At 35.3% G+C, this 13,017-nt stretch overlaps 1 protein-coding gene across 1 annotated transcript in view; it reads left to right on the forward strand.

The window, feature by feature from the left end:
• The window catches only part of LOC106469631 (protein spire homolog 1-like), a 125,790-nt gene that overhangs the window by 88,568 nt on the left and 24,205 nt on the right, over positions 1 to 13,017 (forward strand). The window contains exons 5-7 of the mRNA XM_022399127.1: positions 1,291 to 1,455; positions 4,991 to 5,077; positions 5,568 to 5,685. Coding sequence (XP_022254835.1) covers positions 1,291 to 1,455; positions 4,991 to 5,077; positions 5,568 to 5,685 — 370 coding nt within the window. The remainder of the gene's footprint in view (positions 1 to 1,290; positions 1,456 to 4,990; positions 5,078 to 5,567; positions 5,686 to 13,017) is intronic.

Here is a 13,017-nt window from a genome sequence, read left to right on the forward strand (position 1 = left end):
AGAACTTGAAGAACTAAACCTTATTGCTGGTAAGTTGAAACTATACTTGGAATAAATATAGCTATAGCATGTGCTTCAAAAGTGGAAAAAATGACACAACGGATTAAAATATGCATTATATTTCGTAGAATATTCATTAGAAAATAGTTAAATATAAAGACAAATATAAATTTGGTGTTCTTGGACCTTTGTTGTAGTTTCTTTAAAAAACAAAAGATGGTAATTGCGTTTATGGTTACCCATGCTAACGTTAATACTGTGACAAACCAGTTCATGTGTTAATGAATGCATAATATAACACTAGTCTGCTAGTGTCTACGTAATCTTATCGCCCCACCCACTACCAAATTATTATGGAGAAAATAATGTAGTGATTTATTTTGAATTAATTGTTGTAAATCGCTGAACGAAAAGGTACCCAGGTTTGTAAAACATCTCAATAAATACAAAGCACTGGGCACATAAGGTATTCACGTTGGTAGTCAAAGGGTTGGGTAGGTTATGACTAATGCAAAGCATCTCAAAAAATGAATTTAAAAAAAAGACTCAAAACTCGAGCGGTTTCGAATAGTTGACTCTTCTTCTTTTTTGGGGGGGGTCTATAAACTAGTCATTGTAATAAAGGATATCTTAGGTATGCAATGTGAGTTAAGAGTATGAATAATACTTTATTGAAATGTGTTCAGTGTTTTATAACAGTTTTTATGGTACTTGAAAGGAGATGTAATTACTGCTGTTTAAAATCGTAAGAAAATAGTCGAGTGTAGTCAAAAGTTTGTAAAAGTAGTGAATAGCTATTGGTTCGAATAACTTCAATCTTTTGTAACATCTGTTACTTATTTTATTACAAACAATTATACAGCAATTAATACATAATAGTAATTGTGAATCCACTCTTATTATGAAGTTTAATTTATCATAGCTATACTATAACTAAGGGAAATGATTATTGTGTGTGTAACTTTTTATTTTCCTTTTTACCATAAAAATGAATTTTCATCTCAACCTTGATTACTAGATGCATATAATATAGTAAATGCATGAATTTAGATGTTTACTGAACTAATGTCAGTTTTTGAGTAGTTAATTTTCAAACATTTTTTTGTATTTTTTTAATTTAATTTTAGCAAGTCATTTTATGCAACACATAATCAGTAAATGTGTGAAGGAACTCGACATTTTTTCACTTAGTACCGTTACAAAAGTATTTTTTTCCAAAACACTCACAATACTGTTGCAAACAAAGCTTTAACAGGGTACATGTTTCAAGATTATTTTGTCCAAATGTAGGCCATGTTATGGATACAGGTCATCAAAGAATTAAGACAAGGAGTTAAACTGAAGAAAGTGGATTTTGATTCACATCCTCAACATTCCATTGAATACGAATTAACTCCGTACGAAATGTTATTAGACGATATCCGCTCCCGACGTTACAAACTCAATAAAGTAATGGTAAGTAAGGAGTTGCAAAAATGTGCTTACCATAGACTTAGAGATCGGCAATTGTGTTTTATTTTGATCTGTTTACGGTCCTGAAAACTGTTTACGATTTTTATAAGTTTTTCCACATATAAGATCGATCCATTTTTATTTTTTTGAATAACAATTTAATTTATTATTTTAATATATTTACATTTTACGTCTGATCAGTTATTTCCGAGTGCCCACTGCCCCCAGTGGCTCAGCGGTAAGTATTCAGGCTTACGAATATAAAATTAAAGTTTCGATAGACACAGGTTGCCCATTATGTAGCTTTACGTCAAATGATTTCGAAGTGATGTTGCTAGAGTAGCGCCATCTGTTGACTAATTGTAAACAAATTGAACTTTAGTCACAATAGAAGTCACTTTACCAAACATTGACCAAATAACTAATTTTCTCTTATAGTGATATTCATTATTTTTTTCGTATATTAAGATTTTATCCCACTGTAGTTTCGTTTATTTGTTACCCTAATTGTTTTTTTTTCTTTTAGATAATAAGCACGGATTAGTTGTAACGTTCATCATTAGACTTGTGTATGCATTAGAGAATATCATTCATGCGAAAATAGTTTCGTTTATTTGTTATCCTAATTGTTGTTGTTGTTTTATTTTAGGTAATAAACAATTTGAATTTATTTAAAATATCTGAAAGTTAGTTTAACTTTCTAGAGTAAAGTTAAGCTGTTGAATGATCACGAGAAAGTGTACAAAGCCAATCATCTGAACATCTTGTTCTCCAGCTATACCATTCTAATGCCAAAATAACTATCACAAATTTTGCTTTAAGATAATTTTTGGTTTTCATTTGGATGCGTCATATTTTAACACTTCTATGTCACTTTTTTTTCAATATTCATTTAAAAACCATTTTTCCATTATATAATGTGTATCAAATATATTCCTATTTACTCAAGAGATGACGGTAGTCATGTTAAATCATCATTGTGTTTAAAGTTCACTGTTCAAGCTTCTGATTTATTTTAGTTATTTGTTAATTATTTTCCACCAGTATAAACGATAAAAAATAACTTTTTATTATCGCAATTAAAAAGAGATAATCGCGTAACAAATTCGTGCACAAGAAGGAGAAGGACGAGTGGTATAACTTTACAGGGAAAACGTGGGTTAAACGAAAGCACGTGTTTAAAGAGTTTTTTCTACAACTTTGTCACAAGAGTGAGAAATAAAAATATATTAAACGTTGTAACATGAAATTCTGATATTCAACTTAGAAACATGTTTAGTAGTTTTAAACATGTCTATTGTTCTTCCTTCAAAAATATGTAGTTTTAACAACATTAGTCTTAACTGCTTTAATAATAATGTCCCGCAAGAATGTCTGAATTTTACATTGTTAATTTTTTTTTTTTTTTACGTTATATGCTATGTGTTCCGTTGGGTCAACAGTAAGTTTAAAGACTTATAATACTAAAACCCCAGGTTTATTTCCCCGCGGTATACAGAGGTAAGATAGCCCATAATGTAGTTTTGCATTAAGAAAAGAACAATTATATGTTACTAAAAGTTAGCTAAAGATTACTGTTTCTTAATGCTAATGAATGCCCCAATTTTAATGTTTTGCCAAACGTTTAAGGACTTTGAAAAGCGAATAGAAGTAGCCTTCAGTTTCAAGCAGTGAGTGAGCAGTTTATAATGTCGTTCATTTGTCATTTATTATCACTCAGGCGAACTACAGACTCTTCAATAAACGAGATGCTCCTATACCATGTTGTTTCTTTTTTCCTTGAGTTTTCATATTCCATTACTGGCATTTTACACTATTATGGTCTAAGCATGTGTCAGAAGGCATTTTTATACTTGGAGGGATTGTAACATAGCCTCGGTAAACTACAGGTTTGAGTGTCTCAAAGCTGAGTTGTTAATGCTTTAGGTGTGAACCAAAGTGTTATCTCATATACTCAGAAGTAACCGAGAATCCACAAACGTATGTTATGGAGATGGCCCAACAGAGCGACAAACCCAGGATCAGACTGTTTCCTAATCATAAAAGCTTGCTAAAACCCTTCCCAGATAGCACTCTGAGCTAACCTTTAAAATTCATCTTGTATTCTTAATATTCTTAGGGGTTGGTTTGCGGTTATCGAAGGTTTATAATCCCGTTGAAGTAACGTCACAGTAAAATCATTGAGACTGAGTTCAAGACCATCTGACTTGGATTATTCAAGATTACCAGTGCTCTTTATGGATAAGCCTAGTTTTTTAGACTTTATAGACCATCATATGGAAGTGTAGAAATAACAATGGAAGCGTTGCTACAACGTTAACATGGCTGAACCCGGGCATTAGCGTTGTGTACCCATCGTGGGTTTGGGAAGCATCAGCTTCAGTCATCAGTGATCTCCAGCGTCTCAGGATAATTTTTTGACAGCTGTGCAATACGGGGATGACATAGTAAGTATTTATATGAAACTGTACACTAGTGGCGACTCTGTCTTTATAAATGACAGTCACTCATACTACGCTTAGCTGGTAGAGGGGAGGTTACTGTCAATTTGGAGTGACCTACTCCAAACATTAATCCAGTCAAGAATGCTAAGAATCCTTTCAGCATGCTATTTCTGTCCGATTTGTTCAACTCCTGACTCTTAATGAGCTGGAAGATGTTCTTGTGGAGGAATGGGACTGCTTGGCACAGATCATCAGCTAAAGGCTCGTCAAAAGTATGCATAGACAATATCAGGCAGTAGCCATAGCTTCTGGTAGACGCATTAGCAAGCAGTAAGACCTGTATTTATTAGTTATTGTTTTCTAATCAAATTCAAAAACTACCCACGTGGCTAGAATGTTCCCTTTTGATGAATATTTTCTACCCTATTAAGATGTGTTAAGATAATTTTGGGAAATAAATTTGTTTATTAGATTTTGCGCAGAACTACTCTGTGGTTATCTAGCTATCTTTATTTGTTTGTTTTTAGCACAAAATTACACCTGTTCATCCTGTCCACCACAGGGAATCGAACCCCAGATTTTAGCGGGCGACGTGTTTCTATCTCGCGACCCGAAGATTGTAAGTTGAGCGCTCTACAGGCCCCGGGAAAAAAACGAATACAATTACGTATTAATGTATAGACAACGATCAATTGATTACCAAAAAAACGAATACAATTACATACTAATGTATAGACAACGATCAATTGATTACCAAAAAAACGAATACAATTACGTATTAATGTATAGACAACGATCAATTGATTACCACTTTATAATTTGCTACACTCATATTGCAAACGATCTCAAGCAAATGTTTAGTCGTATGTATTTGAAACAATAACTGAATAATGTATAAAAATAATTAATGTTAAATATAACGTTGTGATGTTCATGTTAAATAATTCACGGAATGTGCTCTCGGCATTTCTAATCGTTCATTTTTTTACCTTAGTTCAACACTGCCAGTGAATTTTATGAGATTTCCCATGATATCATACTGTGTGAAATATGTAAACTTTAATCCAATTCCATATACATTTTACCTGTTCCAGGTGAACGGAGATATTCCACCTCGAGTCAAGAAAGATGCCCACGCTTTAATCTTGGAGTTCATTCGTTCCCGCCCTCCTCTAGTCCCAGTATGTTACTTTTTATGTAATTTTGACGTATCTCTAGTGAGAAAAAAAATATATTTAGTTATAAAGAAATGGTCAGAAGAATTATATCGTTTATTCGTTAGTGAAAAAAATAACTGAATATTATTTTTAGACAGATATATATATATTGTACGTTCATTTATTTGTTTTTGTATATTCAATAATTAACTAAATGTTATGAAAACTAATAACTTGAAAAATGCTAAATATATAAGTATATTTTGAATATATTTTCATTTTCACACATTTCAAGCATTTTTAAACATCATGAGCAAAACTTACTTTGTTTCCCGTAGTATTTAAGGTATCTTATATTTATTTCTATAGAACATGTGAATATCGTAAGTGGCCAAATGGCGTTTTACTCGGTTGGCCATCTGTTTCTAAACCAATTATGTTTTCCTGCTTGCACGTAGCGTGTGAATAGATAAATATTTACAGCTCATGGAGCAGAACCATTGATTTTCTGTAGGTATCTGAAAGGAAACTGCCACCTCCGCCACAAAGACAACCATCTCTTTATGAAAAGTTGATGGCGGCCATTAAGCAACAACCAAAACTGAAACCAACAACAATGAGAAGTTCTTCAGGTTAGTTTTTCGTGGCATGTTTAGATGATGTAACTGTAAAGTAGCACTGTATGCTAACAATATATTGTGCGACTGTATATCAGACTCGGGACATAATTTTAAGTGCAACATAAGTTATTACCACTTTTTTAAAACTATTCCATGCTGTTTGAAATAATGAAAAACATAGTTTTTTACGTTCTTTTTAGAGGTTGTTCACACACACATCTATATAAATAAAACGCAAATTTCTCAATCAAGCGCTACAAATCTCATATCCTTAGAAAGGTCTTTATCCAAAGAGTTCGGATTGCATATTGGCTTTTCAATTCAGAATTTACCGTACGTGATTTTTGCTTAGTCAAACTTTTTAACGAGTATGGTACACGATGGCAAATTGTCGTTGTCATCACGTGACGACTGGCTTCGACTTCAACTTTGTTTTTTATACTTGCAAAGTATTTCACACAAACAAAATGTGTAATTTAAAATGAAAATTATACCAAAATGCATTAAATTTATTGATCTAACACATAATACCTGCAAAAAAAGCATAGCTTAAGTATCGTGCGTGAAAAGGATAGAATATGGAAAACTCAAGCGAAGGGTATGAAAACTACTGCAAATGTTTTTGCGGGTCGCGGCTGGTGCACACACACACACATATATAATATTACATAGCATTGTTTTGTACATATAATTCAGCAGCATAGTGTTATAAATAAACATCCATTAGAAACTTCATGACCGTTCATTAACATCCATCGCTCAATGCTTATGACCAACGGCTTTTATTTAACACACATAGTTATTATAACTTGTTTAGTTTTAATGCTTTAGCCACGGAATGAAGGACGTAAAACAGGGAATGGGCTGAGCCTGGCTAGTGGATGGAGTGCCCGCACTGTGACTCCGAGAATTCATGGTTTTAGTCATCCGCTTGCTGCAAAAAACGCTATGCAAACTTTAGGGCCATGGATGCATTCTAAGACTTACGGTCAAATCCCACTGTTCTGTCAGACAAGAGTTGGCTCTGACTAGCGACCTTTCCTTTAGTCCGGCAGCTGAAAATTAGGGATTTTTTGCGAAGATGGCTGTTGTGTAGCTTTGCGCGAAAACTCTAGAAACAGCAATGGCTGATTATTTTATCAACCCACTTCGCTCTATGGGTAAGATGAGCGCATAATATTTTGTCGTTTTTCAGCATGAACTTAAATATGTTCTTCATGAAAGTTTGGGCAGAACGAATGAAATTTAGTAGGCTTTTAAATACTTATTTGTAGTCAGTATGTAAGAAATATTGTATCTTTGAGTGGGGTAGTGTAAAAATTAAGTTAGATATACAGAAAAATAAGTGCATAAACTTTTTCGTTATTATTAATATCCAATAGGGCTTGCGTTTGCAATTTCTAACAGCTTTCTAGACCGCGAATTTATCTTTTAAATAGGTTTCAAAATACATTTAAAGTATGAAAGATGAAATCAGTCAGTTATGCATTATAGTTACGGTACAATAAACCAATTTACACATCAAGGGTGGGATAAAACCATCCAAATTAAAAATGGTAAAATATGTATAATTTGACTGATTGTATCATAAGGTTAAAATAGAGCTCCAATCCCTTAAATCTCTTCTTCCGGCTTGGGAATCTTCGTTTTTCTTCTATTTTGATTCTCTCCTCCTCAATCTGCTTGTCTATGTATTCTGCTTTCTCAACTTCTTCGCTATCTGTCCTCTGTACATCATTCTTTCTGAGTCTCCTCATCATGACCCCGACAGCCTTACTGGAAAAGTTCGCACCGACCTGTTCTTAATGCTGACCTCGATTTTTTCTTTAGCTGTTGCCTACTCTAACTTGTTTTCTTCTGTTGTTGTTTGGGGGTTTGTTGGTTTGGAATGCCATACTTTCTGGAGTTAGATTTCCTCAGTTTTGTCCGTATGTTACCCTTCTTTCGAAAAGAAGTTCTGGGAGAATGAAAATTATCTGTCCAGAAATCCACTGACTTCCCTAATTTTCTCCCTCCGCCTCTTCACTTCTTGCTATTATGGTGGCATCCACCTTATCCATACTTATATCAGTTCATGGATGCCTCTCTGTTCAGAGGGTGGGGGGTGCATTTCTGAACACCTTCACTACTTTCAATGTTTGGTCTTCAGAGGAGTGTTCTTTGCATATCAACATCATCATGGCCAGGTGGTTAGGGTGCTAGACTCACAATCTGAGGGTCGCGGGTTCGAATCCCCGTCCCACCAAACATGCTCGCCCTTTCAGCCGTGGGAGTGTTATAATGTAACAGTCATTCCCACTATTCGTTGGTAAAAGAGTATCCCACGAGTTGGCGGTGGGTGGTGATGACTAGATGCCTTCCCTCTAGTCTTTCACTGCTAAATTAGGGACGGCTAGTGCAGATAGTCCTTGTGTAGCTTTGCGCGAAATTCATAACAAACTAACAAACCAAACCAATATACTCATAATTTCTGATTAAGAAGTTAGCACACAGGATTACATACAAAAGTTGTAGTGGTTTTCAACGAGACCCAAAATTCGAGTGCTTTCGAATAGATCACTATTCTTCTTCACAGCATCCTCATAATGTTGGAAGTTCAATGGGCCTGCCACCATCTTCTCTCCGGACATCTTATTATGATCCATTCAGACAAATCCACTGTCATTTATTCCATTAATTGAGAGGGAGGTGCTTATTCTCTAAACCACTGCTTTCTCCAGAACTTCCTTTTAGGTCTACAAAAACAACATACAATTGTCACTTTACTATGTGCCAAAGCTGTGAACTTGATGGTGAATCCTTCCAACAGTGGTCCTTACATCTTCTGGTGTTTCAGTAGATTTGTTCCCACTTTAGGAGGTCTCTTCTCAATTCCTTTGTCACTATTCAGAATAACAAGATTTCATTCTTCCAGTCACTAGTCCCAGACTCTGCTGGCATAGCTGTGGATGATCGGAGCCAGGATTAGTCCAATCTCTTTCTGTACACCTAGCCTCGTCCTCAATTTTTCTGTAAGGTCGTCCTGTCTCTAATTTGCAATGTCCTTTTCATGTTCTTCTTCTTGCTCCTCTTTAGGTAGCTTTGCTGTGTTTTCCACTGTTTTACCCCTTGGCAATCCAGAAGCCTCTACTTCTTCCATCTTGGAGGCCCCTCTTATGTGAGTCTTTGACATCCATATTTCATTTCAAAATGTCACACCTTCATCTTCACCTTTGTATGGTCCTTTGCAAGATCGACAGGATTTTTTCAGAATAGACAATTTCCTTGCTCACTCTTATAAGCCACCCACGCACCCATACAGTTCTTCAACTCAACTGGATGATTTATTAATGCTGGTCCTTCCATCACCTCCTTTCTCCAGGTCATGTGACTCGTCCACATCTCACTTTCATTTTCACCTGGCTTTTTGATAATGATTTATTTATTACAATGATCACTGGTTCAAATTAGCATTGTTGTTGACTATCAGTCTTTTCCTTTTTTTTTTGCAGTGGTGTTTATAAAAACCGTTCAAGGCCTTTCAAGTCAGTCATCTTTCTCATCCATTTCCTTTCTAGACAAAACATCTGTTTAGTTTGCAGGACTCTCAAAAGGCAGGCCTCTGTTCAAAACTTTTATCACCAGTTCCCTGTATCATCTTCCTTTTAAAACGTTTTTAATCTTTAAGTTTGTGGAGATGTCATTCAGATGTTTTTGTTTTTCCATAGGGACAGGTTGGTCTTGTTTCCAAACCACTCCTTCTTTCCCAAGACATCCCATTAATGAATAGACTCCCTCTTACAGCCACGAAACCATTATAATGTGGGTGATACTGACTAGCTGCTTTTCTTCTAGTCTTATCACTTCTAAATTATGAATGGCTGACATGGATAGTCCTCGAGCAGCTTTTCACAAAATTACAAAACAAACCTTCCCAAAATGTAAGCTGCCTGGGAGGGTGGAGGGTGACTGGATATTTTTTACAATCATCCTCTCTTCCATTTCTTCATATAAACAATCAGACCCTTATTGCTTCCTTTTTTGTATGTGAGAAGTTGATGTTACCTCACGTGTACTTTAGAGGCAATCCAAATTATCCTTTCTTGTGTCAGGATACCTATATTTCTCGAGATGTATCTCCTTCCAGTTTGACAGGTTGGGTTAAGTATGTCTTCTGGTTTGTTTATTACTCTATTGTGGATTATATTTTTTTATCTTTTTAATGTTATATCGTATAAAGTTCATCGTCATCTCACAGCTTTTCTGACAGTCGACATTCCCTGGACGAAATCCTTAAGATGTAGATGACTCAGTCTTTTGTGTCACATTACTTGAATCACATTGTGGTTTTATTGACCTCATTGTTTCGTATTCCAATGTTTGCTTTTCTCCAATCTACCCAGAGGTTCTAATGGTTGTTGACAATTGTTTTCACTACAGCATCGACTTTTACTCTTCATAAAGGAAAGAAAGAAAACAAGAGACAAAGGAACTCACTGAGTAGCAGGTGTTGCCTCTATCCTTAAATTTGGATCAGGTAATGGATAACGGAAAGTATGAAGCCCACCTGCCTTTATTCAGAGCCCACTGTTTAAATAGGGTTTTTCTGCAATATTGCTTCGTTAGTGTGTGTGTGTGTGTGTGTGTGTGTATATATATATATATTTCTTCTATCCATATGGAGGTAAAATGGGTTGCTAAACAATCACTGAACGAGACAGTTCCTGCTGTCCCTATTAATAATAACCCCTTGCACTGTCTCTCAGTCAGGGAACTTATATAGTGCAGATGAGATGATTCTCGTTTGTTCCACGCACCTTTCTGGAGTTCTCCTCTACGTAAATTACTCCTAATCTCATCTAGTGAAGTGGGGAAACCTTTATTTCCCGTGTACCAAGCAACGAGTGGAGAACAATACGAGGAGTTCATCTTCCAGTAAATATAAACGTACTAGTACGAAGCAGTGTTGACATGTCCACCATATCTCAAGTCAACCCATTTCAAAGATCAACCATCCTGTTATAAAAATAAAGCTGGCTAAGCTGAAGATGACTTCTACCCTTTTAGATGTAGATCATTTCCCCAAATTCTACCGTTCTCATCTTTAAGTACGAAAAAGATGATGCTTCAACACTAATCAATTCCCTAACAATCTTAAACACTTCAATCAGATTCCCTCTAATTCTTCTGTTTTAAAGAGAAAACAATTTCGGTGATCTTAACTTGTTCTCGTATGACAATATTTTCTATCCCTGGTATCATCCTTGTTGCCCTCCTCTGAATCATTTCCAATAATTCAGTGGCCTTATTTAGGTTAGACACCTAAAACTGAACTCAATATTCCAAATGTGGCCTAACCAACGAAATTAAAACATCTTTAGACTCATATTCAATATTTCTGTAGATATAACCTAAAATCCTATTTGCCCTGCCTTTAGAAATAACACGTTGTTTTGATGGCTTAAGAGACACTAGAACATCAAGCTCCTTTACTTTTTTTCAGAGCATAATTAATTATACTCACAATTCAAATTATGATATCCCACCTGCATTGCCTTGCATTTATTATAATTAAAAGCCACCTACAATTTATTCGACCTACTTTCCAAGTAATCTAAATTCTTTTGTAAAGTACCATCCTCCTCCTCCTCACAGCCAGCAACGCCTCAAACATGAATATCATCAACAATTTAGATATTGTATTGACCATTCCCTCATTTATGTCATTGGTGTAATTCAAAGAGAGCAAAGGATCCAAGACTGATCTCTGATCTAATTAATGAAGGTTGGTGTTTCCATACCTTACAGAGGCCAAAGGGACTGAATAAAAAATTGTTTATGCTGTCTGTGAGGGCCTGTTGACGTAGTTCGGATGGTTTCCATATATCATGCTGAGAAATACCAGAGCGAATGACAGCTAGCTGGTCCTTTTCTATTTTCGATTTAACATGTTCCTTCACTTCTGATGCGTGGTGTCTATTAAAAATGTTTTTAGTATTAAAGAAATGCACCACAAATCACGTGCAACAAAACATATTCTAACTACTTAGAAAAATTTAAATTCTTAAAAAAATTGTAGCAGAACTGTATTTTCCTCTACATATTTAATGCAAGAATAAATAGTTACTCTGATTGTATCTTATTTTCTTGTGTATGAAGTTCGAGGTCGCTTTATATGACCTCAAGACCTCATTGCTGCAGTTCTTGAAGTTCATTTTGAGGTTACCAAGGGTAGTCACATGGTTTTGGGGACACTTATGATGGTTCAAAATACAGGAATGCAACAGTCTAATGATAGCTCAATGTTAAACACAACGTGGAACTACGAACCATTAAGTTCGATAAGGCGTGTCTTTATATAGAACTTTTAGTCAGCAGTTCACATGTTTTTAAGTGAAATGTAATTAATTTGGATCATTGGTCTCTGATCAAAGTGTAGTTCTTCATTTCTTGTTGATAAATGCAGTTATGTTTGATTTGCTGAAGCTGCTTCCAATATTAAGCTAACAATGCTGCTGAAATTTTCATTCAACAAAGTGTAACGAATTTATTGTTATGTATTTATTTTAATATTGCTCAGGGTATTGAAGGTAGCTTTGTTAATATTCCTCCTTATAATATTTATATAGCATCAGACCTAGTTTCGGGACCAGTTGTGGTTGGGGTAAGACCTACTCTGCCAATTAAGGGTGTATTATTGTTGTTGTGAGACGATTTGGCTGGGGAAAAAGTTGTTGCTGAACCTAAAATTGTTGGTGAACCGATCACGGTTTCATCTAAGGATGATGTTGTAGTTGAGGAGAATCCCGATGTGTTTCCCTCGTGTTCTGTGACTCGAGCTCAGGCTAAGAAATTAGGGCAAAAACAAGTAATGAGCATGGATTCAGAGGATTATATTATAATTTGTCTCACACATTTTTTTAATCTGACGAGGATCTTGTGGATAACTGCCCTACTGACGATTCCTCAGTGAGGAACAACGATGGACGTGAGGGATCTGATTCACCTGGTGAAATTCAGTTTACTAAAAGTAAACTGATAGCTGACCAAAAAAAATATATATATATATATACAGATCTATTCACTATTTAAATATGCACTCTCAAAAGATGAACTGGAGAAAATGGTTATTTTTTATAAAATGGTGTGCTTATGAGGAAATGAAGACCACCAGATGTGTCAGCTTCAGAGGACTGGGCTATTGTTTATCAAATCGTTGTTCCTAAAGCATATCCTTCTGAAATATTGAAAGTTGCCCATGAACTCCCCATGGGAGATCATTTAGGTATCAACAAAACATGTAGACAAAATTATGAGATATTTCCTTTGGCCAAAATTAGGCAAGACATTTATCAGTTTTGCAAA

This window comes from Limulus polyphemus, unplaced genomic scaffold (genome assembly GCF_000517525.1).
Source record: "Limulus polyphemus unplaced genomic scaffold, Limulus_polyphemus-2.1.2 Scaffold98, whole genome shotgun sequence".
Classification (NCBI taxonomy): Eukaryota; Metazoa; Arthropoda; class Merostomata; order Xiphosura; family Limulidae; genus Limulus; species Limulus polyphemus.